At 36.6% G+C, this 24943-nt stretch overlaps 1 protein-coding gene across 3 annotated transcripts in view; it reads right to left on the bottom strand.

Annotated features, from left to right (window-relative positions):
- Positions 1-24943, bottom strand: part of CPEB2 (cytoplasmic polyadenylation element binding protein 2) — a 53150-nt gene that overhangs the window by 617 nt on the left and 27590 nt on the right. Inside the window, exons 5-11 of one of the 3 annotated variants that reach the window (XM_074587614.1) lie at positions 20798-20821; positions 16854-17024; positions 15132-15221; positions 7595-7713; positions 7187-7301; positions 5124-5305; positions 1-482 (exon numbers count right to left, since the gene is read on the bottom strand). The exon at positions 1-482 is cut by the window's left edge and continues 617 nt beyond it. In XM_074587614.1, coding sequence (XP_074443715.1) covers positions 255-482; positions 5124-5305; positions 7187-7301; positions 7595-7713; positions 15132-15221; positions 16854-17024; positions 20798-20821 — 929 coding nt within the window. In that variant the 3' untranslated portion in view covers positions 1-254. The remainder of the gene's footprint in view (positions 483-5123; positions 5306-7186; positions 7302-7594; positions 7714-15131; positions 15222-16853; positions 17025-20797; positions 20822-24943) is intronic. The other 2 variants (XM_074587616.1, XM_074587615.1) reach the window with 2 other exon arrangements.

Here is a 24943-nt window from a genome sequence, read left to right as displayed (position 1 = left end):
AATAACTTGGAGAAAATACAAAAAAACATTTTATTTTAACATGAAAATATCACAAAAATTAGTAAGCCTGAGATGTAGGGTTTTGGTGAAAAACAAGAGGCTTGTAGTGTTTTGGCTGCTGATAAAGATGCATGTATTGATAGCTGGGGTGAAAAGCAGAAGAATGCACTTATTTCTTCTGCATGTCAGTATCTTCAAACACAGTAAGCCACATGCACCCTTCTTTTCCTTATGTAGATGCTGGTTCACCATGTTTAATTCCAGCGGAAGTGGATCTGACGTGGGCGGTCAGCCCCCTCCTTTACCAATGGCTTATGGAATTCACGTCCTGCACGGGAGTGGATATTTGCCCAACAAAACTCACAGTAATACTGCAGGCAAGTGACATTGGCACAAAAGAAAGGAGCAAACTTCCCACCGCATCGTGCGCCCTGGCATTCGTCACACATCTGGTCATCCAACACATATGGCTTTACCTCCACCTGTTGGAGCAGAACAGAAACAGTTCTACTTAACGCCTATTCCTACTTAAAAGTTATATGAGGGCATTCACGTTTTTCTGGTTTAAAAAAAAAAAAAAGTAGTCTGAAATCAGACATATGAACACTTTGATCTAACTAATCGGTTATTACTCTTTACCATTTATCAGCTATAGATCTATCCATACAGTAAGCAGAAGGCAGATCTTCAGAAGTACACTATATATGTAATAGATGGCTACATCAGAACCCCCCCTTAATTTATTCTGGAAGGATGTTCTTGGCAAATGGTAATATGGAAGTGTGCGTAGAAAACAGGCAAACGAGCCCAAAGCTCTCCCAACTAATCTCATCAGTTCAGGAATGTACCCCAACACGACACCCAATTCTATACTGTTTAGCAAAAAATAATTGAACATACAAGAATGTAACCATTTATATATTAACCTTTTTTAAAGAAACAAGTGTAAGTCTCTGCAGGTACTACTTCTGTGTTCATATTAAAAGTACCTTCTGCAGGCTGGAATACAGATCTTTTAGCACTCCTGTTCCGTGTAAATTCACTCCCTATTTCTAAAATACAGTCAAATTTGGAGCTGCAGATTTTGGTCAACTATTACTTGCCCTTTTTGTGGCTTTGAGCTGTACAGAAATTTGTATGCAATGTATTTCTGAAAATATTTTTGAAAGACCATTTTGCAAGTCTACAGACTGCTAGAAACACCTGTCTCACATGGCTTCTTTCTCCCAAACTCATCTGACTGCCAGAGTGGAAAAGTGGCAGGAGTCCAGTGGTAAATTTGCATTACGTCTTTGCGTAACTGAAGTGTTACAGACCGCCATCAGACAGGAAGAAGAACTTCATAATAAAACACAAAATGAGTTGACTCCACCATTAAGGAATGTATTGTTGTCTTCCACGTTTTCCTCACTTTTAAAAGCGGTATTTTCTGCCTTTTATTGGCAAAAAGTTACTCCAATTCATACTAAAACTCACTGCTGTAAGAGATTTTTTCTGAGATACTATTACCTGAGAAGAATGCTTGCATATAGTCATCGACTTTATGTACTATAGTATGTTTGAAATAATAAGAACTTTAAAATGCTATTTTTTTTCCATTGTGTCTCCAGAGGAAAAAATTTACACATATAGCTACCCACCAAAAAGTTTTACAGCTGAACAGTCTTCCTTTTCTTAGCTCCAGAAGCAGAGGTCATACTTGACATAGCAAAATCTATGTTTAAAATAAAGTATGCTTCTTCCAGTAATCTATATTCAGTACAAGCTCTACTTCTTATTTCACTACAATGACCTGCCTTATCACAAGCTACACTCAAACTTTCCAATAAACAGCTACCTTACGCAGTAACTGTGTTCGTGGTTCAAAATTACTGAAAGGATGAAGCATCATATATTTCAAGCTTCGGTGCATTCATGCACCAAGATCGGTATGAAGCTGATTTCAAATGTATTAGAGAAACACTTCGGGGAATGGAAGTATTACATGAAGTGGATGCAGGCTGCTGGCATATGAAAGTTAACAACATTTTAAGGAATTGTTTGGAACTGAAACTCCAAACGAGTTTCAAGGAAATGTCTGGAGCTGAGCTTTCATATATGATAAAACAGGATGAAGAGCACTTTACTGAAGAAAACCATCTGTTAGAGAAACTAAACATATCTACACATCAAAAGAACTGGAGAGACGCTGCAGAGTGCTTAGGTAAGTTAAGATCACAGACGATGTTTGTTAAGTGACTGTGACACTAAGATTTCCAATTAAGGTAGGAAAAAGTATGTGCAAAAAAAATGCTATAAATACTTTGAACTAAAGTTCAGAAGGATGAACAGGTGAACTGCAAAAGTTAGCAATGAAAAAAGACTTTTATGCAGACAAAACTGGTTATGAGAAGAATGTGAAAGGGCAGCAGACCTATAGAAACTGGATATAACTGGTATAGAAAGGCTATGCTAAGGTAAAGGGTAGAACAGCCTGCCTGTAAGACTTCAGTGAAATAGACATCGCTTCATTGGCCAGCATACATACACATCTCAGATGAAGGCACTACCCGAACTAGGACTATCTTCCTCTTTTACAAAAATAGTGGTTTACGGATTCATACAAATCGCTTGCTCTTCTATAAATTGCAGTAATACTGATTTCAGAATATCTTCAGAGCCTAAAAAGGCATTAGTTTCTAAACTCCATGGAGCAAAAAAACTCTATTTCTGAAAATAGCTTTTCTTCATACTTTCAGAAACAGCTAAGAGTTAAGGTGTTCCCTAAAAAGAAGCTGTTCTCTATTACTCCTCAGTAATGCAAATAACTGGATTGTATAAGTATATAAAAAATAGGTAAATAATAAGGAGTAACCACATGATTTAATTAGAGAAGATGATTTTAAAAATAAAGATTAAAAACCCTCTGAAATAAACAAAGAAGTTCATAAACCTTCCCCATCACAAGATTTAAAGACAAATTTATTAAAATACTTGGTGAATACAAGTGAAACACCCCAGGAGTAGGACACATTTTTAAAAATAAGACAAAAACAAGGATGCTAATAAAAATGCCCAAAATTCCAGATTTACGAAAATACCTGAGTCAAAAAAATTAATTTTCAAGAATGAGAAAAGCAACACTAAGGAAAGAACACAAATTATAACAATCAAAAAAGAAACTGAGAATTCAAATATCTGAAGAGAAAGCCTAGAACTTCCATCCCTCTGCCTCCCAAACTCTCCATCCCATGAACAGCTATCCACAGATTCTAATTATACCTGTTTCTTTTTTTTTTTAATTGTTATTGAAGAAATCATCATGACTACTGTTTTTCTACATTAAGTCTCATGGATATAACTCAAATGCTGTGCTTCTGAAATTTAGTATTTGGGGTAGATTGTGGTTTTTTTCCCCGTCCAAGTTTCAAGAGGCCCACAGCATATCCCCGCTGTTTTACTGGAGATTTACTGCCCTTCCCCCTTTAAGTATTTTCAACGTTATATCACATATTAACAAGTCATATCCCTTTCTCTGCAAAGAGCAAGGCACTGCCATTTCAGATGCTTGCTCGACATCCAAAGAGCACTTAAAATCTCTGGTGACCTATCATTAAAAAAAACCCCAACAAACTAACAAATGAACCTACTCGGAAGTGCAGCCTTCAAAGGCAGGTTCATACCTTCCCTTCTTTTATGAGATGGCACCGCCAGACTACGATGTCCTCCTCTACTGCAAAGGACACTTCCATGGGAGGAGAAAGACCAAGATTTAAGTGTCCCATAGTTTACAGCATTCCAGTCCATGTCTCTCACCTTTGAGGGAGAACTAGGCTGGATGGGACCCAACTGTCCACCTCTAATTTTAAAGTCACTCTACAGCCAAATGCACTATAGATGGCTCCTGAAATACACTAAGCTATACCCGATTCCAAAGCTAAATGACCCATTTAGCATTTCTTTAGAAGGAGTTCTGGATTCTGGTCCTCAGTCCCATTTTGTCCAAATACTCAAACGCAAGATCATTAATAGTTTTACTTCCCCTCACACAGTCACAGTGTCGAGGACATTTTTCCTGTTATGTAATTAGCCAAATGGTAGAGCTATTAGCCAAAGTCAGCTGGAAGTCACAAGGACAGCAATCCCACCAGCAAAATGTAGCCATCGCATCTTAATGTGAAGCCTAGTTCACCACCCATGTTCAGACTCACTCATCCTCTGGAAAGGACCACGTTTGGGAATTTCAGCTCAGAGACAGATGTAAAGCTGTATTACTCTGCCTATTTGAAAGGAGAGAAGCGCATGCTACCTCCCTACAGCAGACTTTTGTGAACTGTACTACTTTCGTTTTTGATCTGTAGAGGAGACTGGACCTTGAACTACTTTACTTACTCAACCCTTCTTCCTCTAATACCTTTTTATTTTTTTAAAAAAGAACATCTATTAATACCAGTGACAACCTCTGCAGCTCTTGACATCAAAACTAGTGACACTTAAAATTGACATAATTTAGGTGCCAGTTTTCTTTGCTACTTTTATACTTCTAATTAGGAGAAATTAAGTTGACTAGTCTTCTTAAGAAACGTTAGTTCTGCTTTAGCTAGCAATAAGCACCTGTAGCAACCAGAAATGTATGTTGGTAAATACTTCGAAGACTCTCTCAAACAGAAAAGTTAAGACATTTTGTATTTTAGGTGGTGAGCTTGATAAGTGCCGAGTGCTGACAACTGACAATTATGGCTGAAATTAAGGGCAGCTCCAAATATACAGCTAATCTCAAACCAATGAATACTAGAGTTTCTTATGAACGACAGAGGAATTATCACAGTATTTGGTTTCATTAGAACAAGGGAGAGAAAAAGATTTTCAAGCCCTTTGCCCGTACACAACAAAACAAGGAACTCCAGAATGGAAAGAACATATGGTCTAACATATGTCCGAAGAACAAACTGCTGCTTTGTGGAATGCATGGTGTTCATTCGAGGGCATTCACGGTTTAACTCTTGGAACTAGTGGAGTTACAGCAATACTAAAAGAATGTAGAAGCTGGCATGAAAGACAATCAAATGCAATGTTACCACACCCTGAGAAGTTCCTTTATAGATCATCACTTATTTATTTTTTTAAATTTCTGTATAACTTACTCGTTTATCAATATCGCCATGTTGAAGTTGAACAAACCGAGCACTGATGGCAGCAATATAACTCTGCTGATTGGAAAAAGCAACACGTCCAGCACCTTTTGGATATTTCAGCTCAGGGTCAGTATCAATTCCTGCGTAACAAACTCCCCCATAGAGACGGTCCATGATCATAGCCAATTCCACTGTTAAGAAACAAAATAATGTTCATTCAAACTGTTCTTACGGTACAAACTTCATATAATATTCTTGTATTTAAAAATACTAAAAAAAGATAATTTTAAGAATTAATTTTGCAACAGCTGATGTAATAACAAGAAATATAAAAACATATTAAATAAGCTATGAAATACTCATAGACAGATCTTTCACAGCATGAAAGACAGATCTTTCACACCGTGGGTACATACATCCAAGAAACAATGGAATTACAAGTCCTTGCAGTCCTTGATAACCTGGAACTGAAATTCCAGGGCAGTTTTCTTCAGGGGATTACAGCAAAAGACTTTTTGGGCAGGCACGGAATGTAAGCTGTATAAAATAGATCCACATGCCACAGATTCCTTGGTACATGTTCTCTGTCTGTCCTAATGCTCTAGGTCCTACTTGAATTTAAAGATGTATTTAGCATCTTATCAGCCACACAGAGCTTGATTTATCTTTACGTGCTACATGTGCAATAGATACTGAAGTTCATAGAAACAAAAATCTCAAATTTTACAGATCAAGTATTTTAGCAAGCCTCTAGTAATATTTTATACTTAATTCAGTTTTGCAATTCACTTACGTGGAAAATACTAACGTATTAGGGTATAAAGGCATCAGCAGTCATTGCTGTTCAATCGTTGTTTGAAAAGTCTCCTAAAGTTTTATTGCTTTGCAAAGGTATGATTCTTACTTCACAATGCCATAAAAGTTTCATTTTCACATATACAGGGCATTTGAAAGCTAAGCGTAAGAATGAATCCATTAAATTCATTGCAGACATTCAGCAGAGTAATCTAGAGTATGTGCACTGAATTTAAATAAAAAATTAATCTGCAGTTGGAACATACTGTGTTTATGCTCAATTAAAGAGCTTGGGCTACAGTCAAAAGTAGAGTCTTAAAAGTAAAATAACAGAAAAGCTTGCGCATTGCAGGTCCAAGACAGAAGAATTTAAGACTCTTTATACCCCAAATTTGCACTATCACTTCTTGGTTCTCCTACATCTTCCATCTGAAAGCTCATCTTTCTGTAAGAATCAAGGTCATTACAAACTATGGAAGACTAATGAAGTCCACGAGTCATTCTAATAGAAAACGGGATTTGAACCACTGTATGTTATGCTTCTACTACCAACATTCACTTCAACCTACTTAGTAGAAGGCCACCATAAAATATTGTAAAAGGGTACTGCAGTCAGTCTCACAAAGCAGACTGTCCAGGCTGTAGATCAAGCATTCCACAGCTATAGAAATGTTCAATTTTTCCTTCATTTCCTTCTTTTCCAACAAGAGTCTAGAAAGAACCCTGTCATCTCATATACTGTTGTCCCACACAGACTGTGCTAGCTCTCTGAATTTCTTCCTTTTTCCTCTATTCCTACTCCTTCAAGTACTCCATCATCTGTGTTTTTGCTTTGTCCATATTAGCAAGAGTAACCGCAACCTGATCGTAGTAGAAGAGTAGCTAATGCACAATGACAAACAAGTACAAACAGAGCTTCACATACTCACAAAGCATGGCAGAGAGCATTATTTTAAAAACAAACTCTTTCATGACACACTTTACATTACAGTTTTGCTAATATGATCAAAATCTTTTCTACAGCCTTAGACATGTTAACAGTTTCCAGTAAGTCTCAACGATGAACGGTGATTTATGACCAAAGCCAGATGAAAACAGTTACTAGAAAAATGTAGGAATACATGAATATTGTACTGCAGTTCTAACTATCGTGACAGTCTTCTATTTTTATGTGTATGTATCTATAGCTATCCATATGTAATTATACAAAAGTATGCATGATTCAAATTATTTCCAATAATTTCCTACTTTTAAAAATAGGCACAGATTCTACTCACCAGCTCTTAATGGTCTAGGGACTCCTCCAACAAAAATTGTTTTTCGAGGGTCAAGCGGCTGGGAACCATCCATCACAAAGTCACTATCACTCAGATTCCAGGGACGGATCTGAACCTATTAAATTGGGAAACAAAATAGTATGCTACTTTAAGTTTCACTGCGTTGTGGATATAGGTTCATCAGCCTCTGTCAAACAGTCATAACCCCATTAGTTTAGCACGTCTAGGTGCTCTGTTTTAATCTTACTAATTCAAAACACTATAATTTTAAAATCTGTTTAAAAACTGTTGCAGATGTTGAGCTCTACCAACGGTAGTTTGCCTTTGATTATTTTCATCGCCATCATTTCAAATGCAGCTTTAGACAGATGGCAGCTATCGCCTGCAGGCCATCTACTGTGTACTTACTGGCTTGTCCTTGATAGTAGGACTGGAAACACACAGATAGAGCTTTCCATCTTCTTCAATGCAGGCGTCAATCAGGGCCTGAACGGAACTCTCTTCTTGGAACAGGAGGAATGCATAACCTGGAAAAAAAACCAAACCAACTGATATTTTTTCTCTTATCTTTATCTTTCTTAATCATCTTTGCCAGTGACTTTTCCACACAAATGTGTTTACTCCAAAAGTAAAAGAACGTCAAACCAATTCTTTGTTATTAGTCATCTTCTTTAACGATGTACTACCTTGCCATGATCAACAGAACTCCAGGCAAATGCTCCTATCCTTAAAATAATTGTCAAAAGAGACTAATAACCAAATAAAAGCAAACATGTCTGCTCTATCATGTACTGGAAGTCTAGGCTGAGCATAATTCACTGGCAGCAACGGACATTATACAATGAAAATCCGACTTGGCACAAATGACTAATCTCTATTCTAGAGATTAGATCAAAGTACTTTGTTACATAAGTGACCCAGCAAACCTCCCAAACACTACAAAAATAGGAATTAAAATGCTTATTTAATGCTACACTAAAAACAGTCAGACAAGCAAAGAACCTCACACGTCGGAATACTTTAACAGTTACCATATAATGATATATACAAAAGTTGTTACTTTACAGGTGCCCAATAGTGCAACTGGGATTGTATTCTAAAACAAATTTTAAAAGGACCATAAATCCACATTTCTTTCTGAGATTACTACCAAGTGCGGAATTTTCACATGAAGTTATGTTTTATTACTTGGATGGAAAAGTAAATGCTGAAGCAGCTGCTCTAGAGTGGGCTGCTTTCCCAAACCTTTTGGAAATGATGCTGTTTTTCTGAGAGAAGCTAGTTAACCACTGGTAATATCTTATTGCAAACAGGCAGTGTAGGTCATCAAGGCAAAGAAGTTAGGGTGCACCTTGAAGAGCATTAAAGAATCAATGTGTTAAGAAGAATGTAAGATCAGAGAAACAAATGCACAACTGATTTTAGACATATGGGAACAAAAGTAGTATTTAAAGAAAAAGCTGTAAGGCCTATACTGGTCTTTCTAGTAACTTGGAATTAATTTCTTACCCCTCATACCGCAGTCCTATCACAGCGACCTACAAGGGATGCATGACAAGGTTTTATATAGTCTATATTTTTTATGTAAATATTATTTAGTTTCTTAACAAATATGCCATAGGGAATCTTTGGGCTTTGGCTGAAGCATTTCCTTGTGAAGGAAATTTTTCATCGCTGAACAATATTTTTTAGTGACCTCTTTAACTTAAGCTTAATGAATAATTATTTATATTCAAAATCTGTTTTAACGGGGATATCTTTCCGTATTTATCTCAGAATTTAAAATCCATGTATTACCCATGCAAAACTCACTCATTGAATGAGGGCATGTGCAGACTGGCATGGGTAAGTGAGACCAGGCCCACGTAACTGCCCTTACTTGCATGGAAGCCAGGCACACACATTCCAGTTTGAATGGAGAGCTCAGCACGAGAATGATAGGAGTGCAAAAAACTTGATTAATCAAGGGGAGGGCTAAATGCACATGATACTGACTAAGGGATCAGACATACAAAATAAGACTCACAGCCAGAAGCGCATAAAATAATTTGCCAGATGCTGTCTTTCCATCAGTTTTTATCCTAAAGCAAATCAAGGGTACTGCCATGTAACTCCTGATACATAAATACAGTCAGTATCTCTAAATGATCTATCACCTGTAAATCTGCAGCTATTAATATGCTTAATTGTGGAAGCTTGTAAAAAGACAGAAAATTCAAGTACGAGAACCTGATGAGGGAACAATTAGGAACACTATATCCTACCACACCTGAAATAAAAGTAAGGGAAGCAATACCAAAACTGTATGTTAATACTGCTTTCTCAACATTATCTGCAAAACATTACCATGTCTGGATTCATCTCACTTAACTTAAAAGCATCAGATAGGCTTGTGTGATGAGCTTAGTTGTACTAGTCCCCTTCTGAAGACAGAGAAAGTTGGGGTATAGTCTTTACTAACAGTGTGCTCTGGCTATAGTTTTGCTCCATAGCTCTAGTCCTTCAGTGATTTACAAGGCATTTTAGTTTGCTCCCCATGTCTAGTCTGGAGGAAAATAACCAGTTCTCCCAGAGAAAAAACCTGGCTAGAGATGATAATTTGCTCAGGTCTCACATTTTATAGTCATATACAGACAGAGCCAATCCCTTCCAAAGAATGGTAGACTTGCATAGTCTGCATACAAACCACTCTCCATCACTTGCCCTGGACCAGGGCGCATTTCCTGGCACAAATCAATTACACGTTGGCCATTTCTCCAAAGAACACCAGTTACACAGGCAACCAGCCTATATTCATTAGCTAGAAAGCGTTTGCAAATAGCAATTTCACTCTTATATTAGGTATTTCATTCAGACATCATAAATTAGGGCTCTTCTTGTTACTATGGGTACCACATGCCAACAACCATATGGCACAAACTTCATTCTTCACCCTCTCTGCTTTCTCCATGTATGATTTTATTGGATTATTTTTCACGTCAACATCTATAGCTCATGAACTATTGTGGATGTTTAACATCTGCAAAGCTAATATGGTAGTGGTAAGTCACATGCTTAAGTATCATGAAAAAGATCAAGTGCCTAACTAGTCTTTTTGGAGTAGTACTGAACTACAATTACCATGTGTGATAGAAAGTACATGTCACAGTGAAACATGGCAGAAGTAGGGTGAAGAGTAGGAGATGTTTTGCTGTACTACAAAACAGCTTAACTCCCTAGTTTCTTGCTTTTTTGGTGTACCACATGAGTCATTTAACTTTAACAGCTTCACACCCAATAGCGATGCAAGTCTGTTCACAATGGAAAAGCAAAGCTACTCTGATAGTTTTGTTTGAAGGAAGCTGCTTCATACCTTTGGGTCATATGTACACCAACAGTAGCAGGTCACAATCAGTTATTACTTGCCAACAGACAAAGCTTGTATGTTTTGTACATATTTCACAAGGTGAAAAGTATTAGATCAAACAGAGTCTTATAAAAATTTCTTGTTCAGGTGCACCCCTACCAGAATTTATGCCTCCTGTGGGAGACAAAGTTTAGGTAACCCCTGTTAATGTTTGTCACTTGACTAAATTCCTCTGCATTAACACTGGAACTATTATTAATACTCCTATTTTCAACGGGAACTAGTGTGGGTGAATTTGATAACACCTGTCCTCAGAAAATTACCTCAAATAATAAACAAATCTTTCTGGAGATGGCAATTTGCTTTAGAACTACATACCCCAATATCTAAAGATACTGCACTGGTTATAATCATCCTTACTCTGAGTTGGCATCTCTTGCAATGAAAAAAACCCAAGAAATTGAATATTTTCTTCTTTTTAATGTATTGGGTCAGCACTGGCAACAGAAAGCCCATCAGATAAGTGTGAAGAGTCCTAGCTGTATTACCAAATTAAACCTTCGTAAGAATTAAAAAATCCAACAAAACCAACAACCCCTCTCCCCCAACCTATACACCAGAATCAGTGTTTTCATTTTTTATATTTATTACATAAAGAACAAATCAAAAGTAAAGCATTCTAGACTGGATTCACACTAGTAACTAACATGATTTTCTGAGCAAGGTGTAATTTCTTTATTTCATAGTAACATGGGAGTTTACCAAAAGGAGAAAGGACACTTTTTCTGCCATTCATACCCTGTGTAAAAATCAGAGAGTCGCTTTAAGTTCTACCAAACTCCAGTTAACTCCTATCGCTAGTGGCTTAGAGAAGGGAGTCAAGAAAACCAGTGCAAGCCAGCGTGGCACTGTCCATCCCAGTCAGTACAGATGTATTTTGTTTTGGGGTTGGTTCCTCTACTGTCCTGACAGACTCTCCCCAGAGGACACTAAATGGCCTCACTGCAGTGCAATTCTTGTCCACAGAATGCTGTGCCTTAGCTTAAATCAGAAAGAATCAGTGTAAACTGCAGGTTAATACAGACAACGGATTTACATTTCAGGATGGGAATAATTTACAACATTTAATCTAGTCCTCTTTAAAGAGATCTCATCACCACATTAATTAAATTTAATCTTTAAAACATGAATCTTTCACTCTTTCAATTTAGTCATCTTTGACGGAGAAGTAACTCCAAAACATACTTGAAGTAAAGAAATACAGGCGGATACAATTGTAATACAGCTATTAGCTGAGGCACTTTTGAGCAGGGGGGAGGAGCTTTCCTTTCACTTCAAGATCCAAACACCTATTTTTGTATTTCTGCAGTGACTGTGCTTAAGCTCCTACTGTAGTACGGAGATCCAGTTAATGTTGTCAGTGGTGTCTAGACGGTTATTCAACTGACCAAGCAGGACGTGGAGGTGTCTAGCACCATTTATCCTCTACCGTACTTCGCCTGACCTTCAGCTGGTGCTCCAGAATGGTGCGGGGCTACAATAGGTGCCATGTCACATTTGCCAGACCTGTGTAAATCTTTTCAATATCCTCGGTTTGGGTAAATAAATCAAGCTCAATGTGCTTATGTTACGGTGACCTGAACAGCCCTCTATACTCCACTGACTGTATTGGCCAGATTCCCATTGATTAAAGGAAGCTTAGACACTAATCACACATGAAGACACCTACAGTTACTTGCCTGAATCCAGGGTTCAATCCTATCCAATGTGATCAAATAAGCTGGTCACAAGTTAAACAGAACTTGGATGGACCTGGGGTTTTGCTTCTTAAACTAGAAACAGAATATTTGCAACCTAATCGTTTCAGTCAGTTCTAAATTAGCAGTTAAGAACCTTGAATAAATGAAGGTACTGCACAACTGCTGTGATAGAAGGCAATAGAAACACCCAGACAATTAGAAAAGGCTGGGGATACTGTCCTGTGTAAGTCAGATTATCCTCTGTTTGATACGGACTATAAATAGTACAGAGCATGCAAACAACTGGGCATATTCTGAAAGGCCTTCTTTGGATTTGCATATCCTCACAGCACCATTTCTTTGAGCTTCATTATCATAAGACGGAGTCCTCACCTCAGCGAGTTGCTTTGGACACGTGGGTTGTTTCATAAATAAGTATATTTGCCAACTACATAATAACAGAAGATATGATAAACAGTGGCTAGTCTGAAAGGAAGGAATTCTCCATGACAGTTGGCAGATCACTTACAGACTTTGTACTTTGATCTCAACAGAATAATTTTTTTTCTGCTTCAGAACAGTTTCCTTGTACGATTAGTGTGAAGTTTTTAAAATTCCTGTTCTCTTCAGGCCTAATTTTGTGGTGAAACAATAGAAAATGTAATTAGTTAAGAACAAGCAGTTGGTGTTTTTCAGGAGGCAGCCAGCCTTGATGGATGAGGACACTTTTTGCATTTCTTCAAGCAAGGAAATACTTATTACGAACTTGGCCTTCCCTCAGGACTTTCTGTAAGCAGAGAGCCTGGAAGGAACCACAGCCTGGAAAACTGCGTAAAAAACAACCAAAAAAAAAAAGCAGGCTGTATCTCTTCACCACAGAGAAGACTACTACGTAAATCAGTCCAGAACTGGATAATTCTGAGATGCCTTTGGAAAGTAATACTATGTCAAATCTCTAAAGAGACTGAACAAACAAAAATAGATACGCTGAATTGACTCCATGCAGAGTAACAAATTAGAAATTGGAACTTAAAAGTAAAAAAAACCCAGACCACCAAAATCAACTCCTTGGGCTAATATAGTATATATTTCTAAATTGCTAATTACTGATCAATCTCAAAACTTTCTTAGTATTTGGCCTATCTTTAGCAGTTTCAGACATCTAATTAAATGTATGTATATACAGTTCTTGCCTGCACATGCGAGTGATACTTAAGAGAGACAAATTTTTAAGAAATTCTTCTACAAAATAGGCCATTTCTATTGTACTGAAAAAAACCAGATATAAACACAGGAATATTCAGCAGTTAATAGTGAACTATATTTCCAGAGTAACTACAAAGAGAGACCTACACTGTATTTTAAATGTGTTAGGCTATATTAAAAAATAACATTGAATAATGTAGTAAACTGAAAATTAGAATAAAGTTTTAAGATTGAACAACAGTAAGTGCTATTAAACTCCAAATAAGGAACAGTTAATCATGGGAAATCAACTTAACACTTAGTTTGCAAGTGTTTCCTGAATTAATTAGATCAACAGACTGAAGTTCTTCTACCCACATTCTGTGCTTTTAAGAAGCTCTGCTTACAACACTGATATTTTTTACTTTTTTTTTTTTTTCACTGTGGCAATTATAAATATTGCAACTATATGAAAAAGCTTTATTAAATGGGGAAGTCTGGAAATTTATCCTTAAGATGTTCAGATGGTGAGACAGGACTGTCTCATTGAAAACGAATGCCAGAATCCATTCCTTTCAGCTAACAATATATTCCATCTTCCCTCTTCTATATGTTCATCACAGACTCTTGAGATGCATCTTCCTCAGAGTTCCTCAAGAATTTCTCTTGGTAATTTATGAAGAGAGATGCATCCTTAGGATAATAAAATTTAACTTGACAGTAGCTTTTTGGATTAGGCTGACAATCAAAAAAGCCAAAGTCTCTTTGTTTCTTAGAATTTCCATGTAGTGTTCATAAATACTATACAAATACTTTCAATTCCTTTTCTCACTCTTTAGAGGGACGTCTAGGAGAATAATACTGTCTTTTCCCCAGCATAAATGGTCAGATAAATAAATGAAGAATTAGTTTATAGAGGCACTACGCCTACTTTTGTCACTTCCAGGCAAGGAATAAATAGCTGCATTCTCTACAAAATGAATAATCTCTGCATTGCTTTCATATCTAGATCAGATTTTTGCATTTATTTTATATGTAGCAATACATGATTGTACATGTACAGAGATAGGCTACATAATTTAATTACTTAATGGACAGAATGGCCTTTCCAACACTTTGTAAGTGATATTAAAAAATCCAGTCTAACAGTAACACCAGAAAGTTAAAAATCAGTATTTAATCATTTATCAAAAAAGATAATTAGTGCTTCAATAGGAAGTTCACATCTTAAAACTGAAATAAACATAACACTGATTATCTTGATCAGATACCCAAATACATCCTTCTGAATCCTGCCTGTAACTGCCTGTAAAAATCTTTATCTATGATTTAGTCTTAAAAGTTTGATCAAATTTCAGTTTTGGAAACTGGAGAGAAAGGCAAATACAGAATTTAGGATTAATGACACATACAATTATATAAAGTTGATCTGATAGATGGGAAATCAGAATATGGAAGATCCTGGAGGAGTCCCGCACTGAACCAGGCACAATACTACAATAACACTCTCGGCTTTTAGACTTGGTATGTAAAGGAACCATGTCTGAACTTGCATTGAAATTGTAGAATTAACTGTTCACAGGGATTGTAAATTATACCCTTTGGAAAAAGATGAGACAGTTTCCCCGAGTAAGATTTGCACTCAGTGATAGGTCAAACCTTCCAACTCTCTTACCTTTTGGTGGAAAATATGACTTGCTTTCTGCTTTGTGAGGCCAGTCTACTACCAAAGGCCCAAATCGTCTGAAGCTAGCAGTAATTTCATCTAAAAAAAAGGCATAATAGTTGCAATTAAAATAAATCACGTACCTCAATGAAAAAGTACTATCAAGCAAAGATCTTTGTTTCTAGCAAAGATGACATTTCATGGAAAAAAAGGAACACAGTTTCCAACTTTCATCAACAAAAACTTCAATAGACACATCTTCCAAAGTGTTAATATTTACACAATACACTTCTGGTGACTTTAAGCTTACATTTGCTTTTTATTGCTTAACAGCAGCAGCATTTCAGAAGCATATGGGCAGCTAAAGGCAGTGGTGAAAACTGGTCTGGTCCATCCTTAAATTCAGAATTTCGTTTGAATGCAATCAAAAGAATTTACTGTTTAGTGATGTACAGTTCAGAGCTTTGTTTGTAGCTACTCATATAAGTACCACCACAATTAGCATGCCAGCAGTTTCCAGCAGAGATCATGCAGAGATCAGGCACAGAAACTTAAAATTGCCTACTTAGAGGCTTCTACCATAACCATGAATAGTCCTGTTTCAAGATGTACAATGCCCCCCTGCACAATTTTGTGACGTCTTTCTATCCCAGCCACTCCTTCCTGTCATTGACCGTAAGAACCTTGGCCATGACGAAAAAATGGAATGACCCTAAACTCCAGGAGAGAAATAACTCATCAAACACAAATATGCTCCATTTCTTTCAGTTGCACCCTGCCATCAGCATATAAACAGGCAGGAAAGAAAGAAAATATATTTCCATGTGTCTTTGTTTAGCATTTGTATTAAAAAGCAACAGTGAACATTTGAATTAAAAGCTAAAGTGCATCAAAAAAGCTAAAGTATATTAAAAGAAATCCCTTGGTACATTGCAGGAGAGCATCACAATGAAGATGAAACCAAAATATGGTCTCTCCATGTCTGAAAATTAATTAACCACAGTCAACTTGTTTGGTTTGCAAGTTACTCTAGGATTACAATGAACCTTGTAAAGGGACTTCTGTTTACATTACAAAGCTAGGATGTAATTTACATATATCTGCACAGGAGAAACCTAATATTAAACAGCATGATTACTTCAAATCAGCACTATTGTACAAAGCAATTCCAACTGCATCACATAACAATTTGAGCTTCTCTGGTACATTCTATGTTCAGTGCATCAGAGAGGGCTCTGCCACTTGACCTTCCTCTGCCTTAGTTTCTCTATATATGAACAGGAATAATATTAACCTTTCTAAACCACTTCTGAGATCTTCAGGTAATAGTAAAATAGAATTTGAAATTCAGTTACTAACAGAAGTTTTCTATGAATAGAGAATAAAGCAGGCACAGATAGAAGACACTATGAAGAGCTAAGACGTATTTGAAAGGAATCTGCAAGGTAAGCAGGAGCACAGATTCCAGGCATCATATGCAACTCTACAGTCTCCAAGTGCAGAATCAGAGACAACTGAACCATCTCAAAATCAAAAGAGATGGATGACATCAAACGATATTAAGCTCAACATATCCATCAACTCTCATAAATATATATATATAGCGGTAGCCTTTTACACGACAACGTTGTTTTGCAGGGTGGATTATTTCTACTACTCTGTTTAAGTTTCTCAAAATGTCTCTTTCTCTCTCCCTCCAAACTTAGTTTGCTTAGTTTTCAGGCAGCTCACCTTCATCAATATCTGGTGGAAGACCTCCAACAAACACTTTCCGAGAAAAACGCTCAATTCGTTCTCCATTCTGGTGAGCTGAATAGCAGGTAGGTGAATTCAAGACTCCAACTTGATCACTATGACCATCGTCCAGCAAACCATCATCTATTGGGAAGAGGGAAGAACGGCCTTAAAAAGAAAAGATAATAATATACATTAAAATAATTTTGTGGCAGTACATGGTTAAGTAATTTTAGGGAATGGAGGAATAGCAGTCTGGATAGTAGAAAAGTACACAGTAGTTTAAAGAAAAATTAAGGAAATTAAAAATGTATTAAACTTCAAAAAGGAAATTCCAGATCGCAAGCTGACATCACTGTAAGCATACTACATCATACTGCAGTTACTCTGCTGCATCCAGTAGGAAAGTAGTAATTTGTTTTGAAATAAAGGGTCTTATTTATGAAGAGATCATATTGAGGGCTGCTTAGGTGAGTTCATTAGTCTGCCTTCGGTTTAGCTTCAAGTTATATCAATAACTTCCACCACCTTTATGCCTAAAAATCTTACAATTTAATTGAAGAGAGGGAAACTGAGTGAAACAGAAAACACATGTACACAGGAAGAAGTTTCAAATAGGGATGTTTTCTCTTTTAAAGGCATCTGATGCTGATAATGTAAGAACAGATTTAATTTCTAAGAAAGCAAAAGAGAATTTTAATAAATGTGCAAAATGTAACACTTGAAAAGCGAGTCACAGTGCTGATTTATGCTTCTCGCTTTCAAATTTGCCACAGTTTTGGAGGGAAGTCTCCTGGTGGTTTCTAACATGTAGCAATCTGCAGTAACATTATAGTTACCCTGAAAAGCAAGTGTAAAATCCAAGAAGTTCACAGGACGGCTTTGCAAATGCAAACTGATCAAAACAGATGTACAGATGGCAAGGGGGAATGAAAACACGGTAATTCTGTCCCACTTATTTCCCCCCTATTTCATGTTTACAAATTTTAGAGAACTCCAAAATGAAACAACTCGGAAGGTCAGGATGTGCGCTTAGCTTATTTAAACTTTCACTGCTTTAGATTAGCAACAGAAAGATTAATGACGGTTGCAAATTCAGAAGCCAGTCTTCTATCTGCAAAAAGCCCCAAAATAAACACTTGTGTGAAGCAAAATAAATCCCCCACATCACTGAAGTGCATGTTTCTTCTGAAGTGCAATTTCTCCTGTTTCTCTCTCACTTGTTTTTTAAGTAATTATTAAGGAATTCAACTGTTTCCAAAAATAAGCAAGCAAGCAAAACCAAAAAACAACCTAGCACGCTTTTGGAAGCAAGTTAATTTTTCTGTCTCAAATAGCCAACTTCTTCCAGATTCACCCACTGCAAACCGAGACGCAGCAGCAGCAGGTCCCCGAGAGGCGAGCCTGCACTACCTTAGCTGTGAGCCATACTGGCGTCTGTACATTTTATGTCCTCTCAGGGGAATGCTACCAGGAAAGCCCTGTAGGAACACCTGCAGACATTGTGCTCATCAGCTAGGGGTGAGAGCAGTGTGAAAGCCATTCATTTCCAGAAGACCACACAAGAATCAAGTGCTTAAAGACAAGGCTGGAGAACCCACAGCAAACATCATGACCAATGGCCTATGTTGTGGCCTAATGACCCTGGTCGGGTATCTAAATCCATAATAAAAAACAGTAAATCAAAAATACCAAATGAAAACATAAAGATGATAGAAAAGAACCAAACATAATAAAATATCCCAAGGATCCCAAAATAAAAGCAGGACCACAGGACTGTACTAAATAACAAAGACTGTAACTACATCTTTATGGTGGCATTTCACAATTATGTCTTAAGTAGCATCTGATGGAGAGGAGAACAGTAAACAGAGAAAGCTGTGGCAAGCTCCTCCTTTCCTTTAGGAATGGTGATGTGCATGTTTGAGAATGTGACTAGTGGGAGCAAGCGATGGCATCCTTGCTTGCTATCGTAAGGATGCATTCAACAGCTAGGTAACAGATCAGTAGAGTGTCTTTAGAAGTGGAGGCATCTAGCTGGTGCTCAATGGGGCAGAAAGGTGAGGAAGCAAGGGAGAAACAGAAAGTTAACACAGTTAGAAGAAGCAGCCAGGCAGATTCTTCTTGTAAATCATCTATTTAGACGTAAGAGGAGCAAGATGATGCTACGAAGACTGCAGCAGCTGAGTAATATGGGTATGAGTTTCAGTTATGAAAACTAGTAAGAATGGTCGGATCTTAGACACATATACAAAGAGGTGGTAATATTTGGTTACACAATCAAGAAAGGGGGTATAACAATGGATTTCTGAATTACTGATGTGAATAATAGAGAATATGGAGCTGTTACTAGTGACAGTGAAAGGAAAAGGTGGCTGAAGGAAGAAGTAAGACTCAAATTGGAGGAACTCACAGGAAAAAAGTGGAATTTTCACTAATATATGGGAGTTATTCTTAACATCTAAAATGTAAATCTAAAATGACTGTAATTTATCTGGGTTATCTTTGTAAAAAGCACATAGACTTGCTCTTTACCTCTGCAAGTCTCTATACTGCAGGAAAAAAGAAACTTAAGTGACTTAAAGACATGCCCATTTTAATACATTTGTTGGCATTACAATATTGCCACAAAAGCATTTAAGCGTGTGTGTGGTCTAAGCGTTTGTTCTTTTTTTAAAAAAAGAACATATAATTTATACTTAAGGAAGGTGTCTCTTTGGACCACGAAAATTAGGTTTTTGCATTTCTTTAAAGTTCTTAGATAATTCCAATTTACAATATACACAAGTATATAGGGGGAAAATAATCAAAGAATAATCCTCAGAATAATTTATTTTTTACCCACCGGCCAATGTTAAAATCTAAGAACAATGAGAATCTAAGGCTCTCTTGCCAGTACAAATTAAACCATCAGAACATGTTCTGAAGTGATATCGGAGAGGTCAGTTTTACTTTAATGTGGGTAAAGGTTTGCCAAAAGCACTGTAGCTCCTCAGAGAGCTAAAACGACATAGAGGACAATGGATTAACACATTTAGAGTAACATGGTCTATATGACTACTAATACTTTCGTCTCCCTCTCAGAGGCAGACAGCAAAAGAGTAGTTTGCTAGGCTTCCACATGTCTCCCAATGACTGTGAACTACGAGGATAAGCCCCTTCAAACACTTGTTTCTTTTTGGTTTATGACAGTGAAAAAAGTTAAGCAGAATCTGCCAGGAATCGTGAAAACACCATTGTGCTGTTACAGACATTGACCATGATCTAGATCACCACTCCGCTCTATGTTAGGGCTACCAAGCAACCAGTTATGAACCGATGCAGACGTTGAGAGAGACACGTGAACTTCTGTGTATGTTGCGAGTACTGGAAGTTATCAAAGACCCTAATGTTTTTGCTGCACGCTTTATGCGGTCTTCATAACAACCAATGGTCACATCCATCGCGTACAGTTAAACGGGTATAGCTTTTCCAAGGTCAGTTGGCATGTATTGGTTTATACTACAAAAATCCGTTTACTATTATTTGTAAGAGTTGTCTATTGGATTTCTTGCTAAGTTTATGAAAGGCTTTTAGTTTTCACCCTGTACACTATCACTTCTACATAAGCACAAGAAGATGAGTTAGAAGAACAACTATCAAACTGTATACTTTTAAAGGGGACAACTGCAAGCAGTAGCCATTAGCATGAACTAAATTATGATCAGAACTACAGTGTTTTAACTGATTAAAGGATTTGTAATTCAAGCTCTAAAAAGAGAGATCAACGATCGTAACAATCCAGACTGCACCCCTCCCCTTCCCTCACACCCTCCATCTTCCCCAAGCTAAGACAACATGCAGATAAGCATTTATAATCAACGATCTAGATTAATTAATCGTAATGATCAGTAACAGCTCAATCAGAATTAATTGTACTGTAACAAACAGAAGTGAATTACCTCGTCTTCGCCCATAACTCCTCGCTGCATGCAAACAAAGGACAAATTGTAAAATGTCAAATAACTGTATCATGCCCACATATTAAAATATTTAAGATACAAAGAACTATGTGGGTAAGCGGTAAGTAAAAATCTGTATTGGTACTTGCTACTGATAATTCTAGATGAGAATGCATTAAACTGAAGTCTCACTTAAATACCATACTATTTTACTACTAAATTGACATTGGCACCCGCTGTAAAGAACATACTTTAAAATATTTCGACTTGTCTTTATCTTAGCTGCATGTTAATTATGGATGCATAAATTATAGTAACTTTGTAACTCATCCTCACAAGTGTGATTTGTATCTTACACAAGCGTCTAAATAACACACCGGGTACTGAAATTGTAAAAAGGAAAATATTACTTTAAAAAGCATGTAGCAAGCATTAAATTAATCACAGAAACATCCTGGTCCATGGAACAGTTTGTACAGTCCTTTGCAGTGACAATACAAATGCTATAAGCCGTGACCTTCCTTTTTCATGAAAAGACCTAGCAGAAAATTAACTGCAAGGTTTTGTTTGAAACAAAAGACTCCTTGTGGTAGCAAACAAAATCGGGGCACAAGTCACAAGAAATAGCATTGTATCAAAAACACTGCACAAAGGCAAAGCAACAATTTCTGACAGACTGCAAGTAAATCCAAGATTTTCCTAACTTTTGAGTTTTGCAAGAGTCTTAAAGAGATCATGCTTATAGCTACAGTTCAGCAGACCATACCAATCGCTTCTCTGCCCGAAGGCTAGGAAACTAAAAATAGACAGATTACTAACACAAAAACTATTAAGCTCCAAGTAATTTCTTAGTTACGTTTCCATAAAGTATTTTCAATTCCTGTTTCACAGACTTTGTATCTGAGAAAGATTACTGTAATCATTGCAGCATTGTAGTTCAATATCCAAATAGAAAACATTACTGTAAGCCATAATGTTATAGCAACATTTATGAACAAAGATTACTGAGTCTCGGCATTATTGTTCTGATTTTACTAGGGCTCCATGCATACATCTCTCCCAAAAAGCAACTGTGGTTCTGGGACACTGAAATACATGCAGCTTTATAAACTCAGTGATTTGTAAAAGTCATTCACTGTTCTGTTCTCGTATTATTAAATACTTATATCCTGGTACCTCCCATTTGCACAAGGTTTTTCAGAATTTTTAGTTAAGTATAGATTTTTTTTTTCTTTGTAATCTAGATTTATTCCTACTAGGAATTCAGTGGATTGCTTATGGAATTCTAGAAATATCTCTCCTTGTTTTCTCTCCCTTAAATCTGTGGATTTGTTACACAACAATCATCATATTCCTATCCAACTTGCACTGAACTCACTTTCAAATTTATTTGCTTTCATCTGATAGAATGACTATTGATGAGAACAGTCTTTTGCTTAGTTTTTCAGATCCTCCAGCTTTCTACGAGTAAGCCAAAATAGAAAAGCCCACTTTACCAGAGAGATTTGGGTATCTAACCGAGTGGAAACACCTACATTCAGATTTACCACATCAAAAAAGAATCCACAAAACATAACGTATTCTTTTATGTGATTAGTTCTCTCATTGGTTGCTGCTGCACGGGGAGACTAACGCCGAACTTCAGACTTGTTTTCCTCTGAAGTCAGGCACTTAGGAGACACGCAGTTCTACGTCAGTGTTGCAGCATGTACCAAGCTTTTCTGACTCTCGGCCAAAGTGACTCCCATGTAGCATTAGCAGTAGCGTCACTAAGCCCTCATCTAACCCCCCTGTATACCTTTTTTTTTTTCCTTCCACAAATAAAACTAGAATAACCACGGAAAATTCAAGTGCATCACATCTATAGCAATAACTGCAGTGCCATGCTCTTTCTCAAGAATAATATACAAATGCATCTTAATAAGCATCTTTTGGCAAAAGCCATTTTCTTAAATTTTCACAGTTAAGACAAGCTGATAAGCATAAAAATACTTTGTTACAGAACACCTGTTTTTCTTTGTGCATTTAAAAATATACAACAGTAATTTCAAGGAGAAACACAAAAGGGTTATTAAAATGCTAAAAAAAACCCCAACGCAATTAAACTTAAAAGGGCAGATCCTGCAGTATTTTTTATATATATATGGAAATGACAATGATGTACCGAAGTTATCTGTGTATTCTTTGCTTCAGCAAAACAATGAAATCAGAAAAAAAATGGTAAAATAACTGTACTTGATGTTGTCACATTATTTACTTTACTTGTATGGCAAACTCCCTTCCCTGGTATTTATCTGTCTTGTCCATTTAGATTGCAAACTACCTTGGGCAGGGATTTTCTGCCACTTTGTGTCTAGAAAAATGAGATCCCATTCTTAGACAATCTGTTGGCACTGCTGCAATAAATGTGATTACTAACATCAAAATGTACGTTTTTGGAGAAGTCATTATTTTCTCCTATTTTTATCCACACTTGAAGACCACAATGGTTTTATTATAGGTAAGTTGTCTCAGTAACAGTAAATACAAAGTCTTACTGTTACTAAAAATATGATGTGTTAAAGCAAACATATCCTATCTTCATGAAACTTCAATATTTTACTCTCTCCACACTTCCTTTCAAAGGCAAGATACTACTTGTGAACACCATTCCACTGACTCAAACTTTTAGTACATTGTAAGCAATGAGATTATTCTTTCTGAAGATATTAGATTCAATCAGAAATATTTCTGTATTCATTAAAATAACATGCACATAATGTTTTACACCTTTCAGAGCACACAGGCTCACAGAGCATGTGGTCTGTATAAATATACACATTATATAAATTTAATTATAGATTGAGCTGTATATACAGTTTTTATATATATATACATATATTTTTTATTTTTATATATATATATATATATATATATGTAAGACAAAACTCCAGGGAGACCTTATTGCGGCCTTTCAGTAATTAAAGGGGGCTTATAAGAAAGGGGGACAGCTTTTTAGCAGGGCCTTGTTGCGACAGGACAAGGGGCAATGGCTTTAAACTAAAAGAGGGGAGATTCAGACTAGATATAAGGAAGAAATATTTTGCAATGAGGATGGTGAAACTGTGGCACAGGTTGCCCAGAGAGGTGGTAGATGCCCCATCTCTGGAGACATTTCAGGTTAGGCTGGACGGGGCTCTGAGCGACCTGATCTAGTTGAAGATGTCCCTGCTCATTGCAGGGGGGTTGGACTAGGTGGCCTTTAAAGGTCCCTTCCAATCCAAACCATTCTATGATTCTACGTATTTAATATATAGATCTACATAATTAGTGCATATGTTTAGATAAATAATTGCAGGGAAGACAGGCTTTAGGAGAGGCCAGACACTGTAGGCAAATAATTGATTTACAACAATAAAAAAAGGAAAGATTAAAATTCTTCCCTCCTTCCTGAACTTCTTGAAATCGTAAGTCACACAGAATTATTTTTTTATCTTTTAGTCTATAAAGCTGGATATCTTAATTAGCCAAAACCTCTGAAAGGTTTGAAATGAGTGAGAAAGTACAAGAGATACGCTTTTGTTCTAGAACATATAAAGTGGGCAACACATGCAAGAAGTATAATAATGCCCAATAGAAATGAAGTCAAATGATGTTGGAACCTTTGAACATTAAGGGTTCTGTGTATACAACAAAGACATTCTCTTATAGTTAAAACCTTCTGTTTCTATATCTCTGAAGTTGCATACTAATAAGGCTTAAACCTGTAAAAAAAATTAATACCTCCCTTTCTGCAACTTAAATCAGCTCAGAGACAGAAATGAGACAGAAGTAAATACACTTTTTGTACATGTTTATCAAACATCAAGACAATATAACTTTGAACATTATGTGAGCAATGCTATCACACACATAGTAAATGTATCATTTCTATTTTATTCAGACACATATTTCAAATATATAACAGAGATCAAATATGTACATATTTAAATAGCTCAACTGAACGACTGAGCTGAATTCAAAATATTATGTTGTATAACAGGAAAAACCCATAGGCAGGCTTCCTATATTTAAAGATAACTACAAAATTTATGATAGAAAGTAAAATAAAATACTATTTGTCACTAACATTCCTGATTTAATGATCAAATGGTGGCAGTGAATTAA

The sequence above is a fragment of the Larus michahellis genome, chromosome 5 (assembly GCF_964199755.1).
Source record: "Larus michahellis chromosome 5, bLarMic1.1, whole genome shotgun sequence".
In the NCBI taxonomy this organism is placed as follows: domain Eukaryota; kingdom Metazoa; phylum Chordata; class Aves; order Charadriiformes; family Laridae; genus Larus; species Larus michahellis.
Note: the sequence above shows the minus strand (reverse complement) of the source record. Positions and strands in the feature narration are given on the sequence as shown.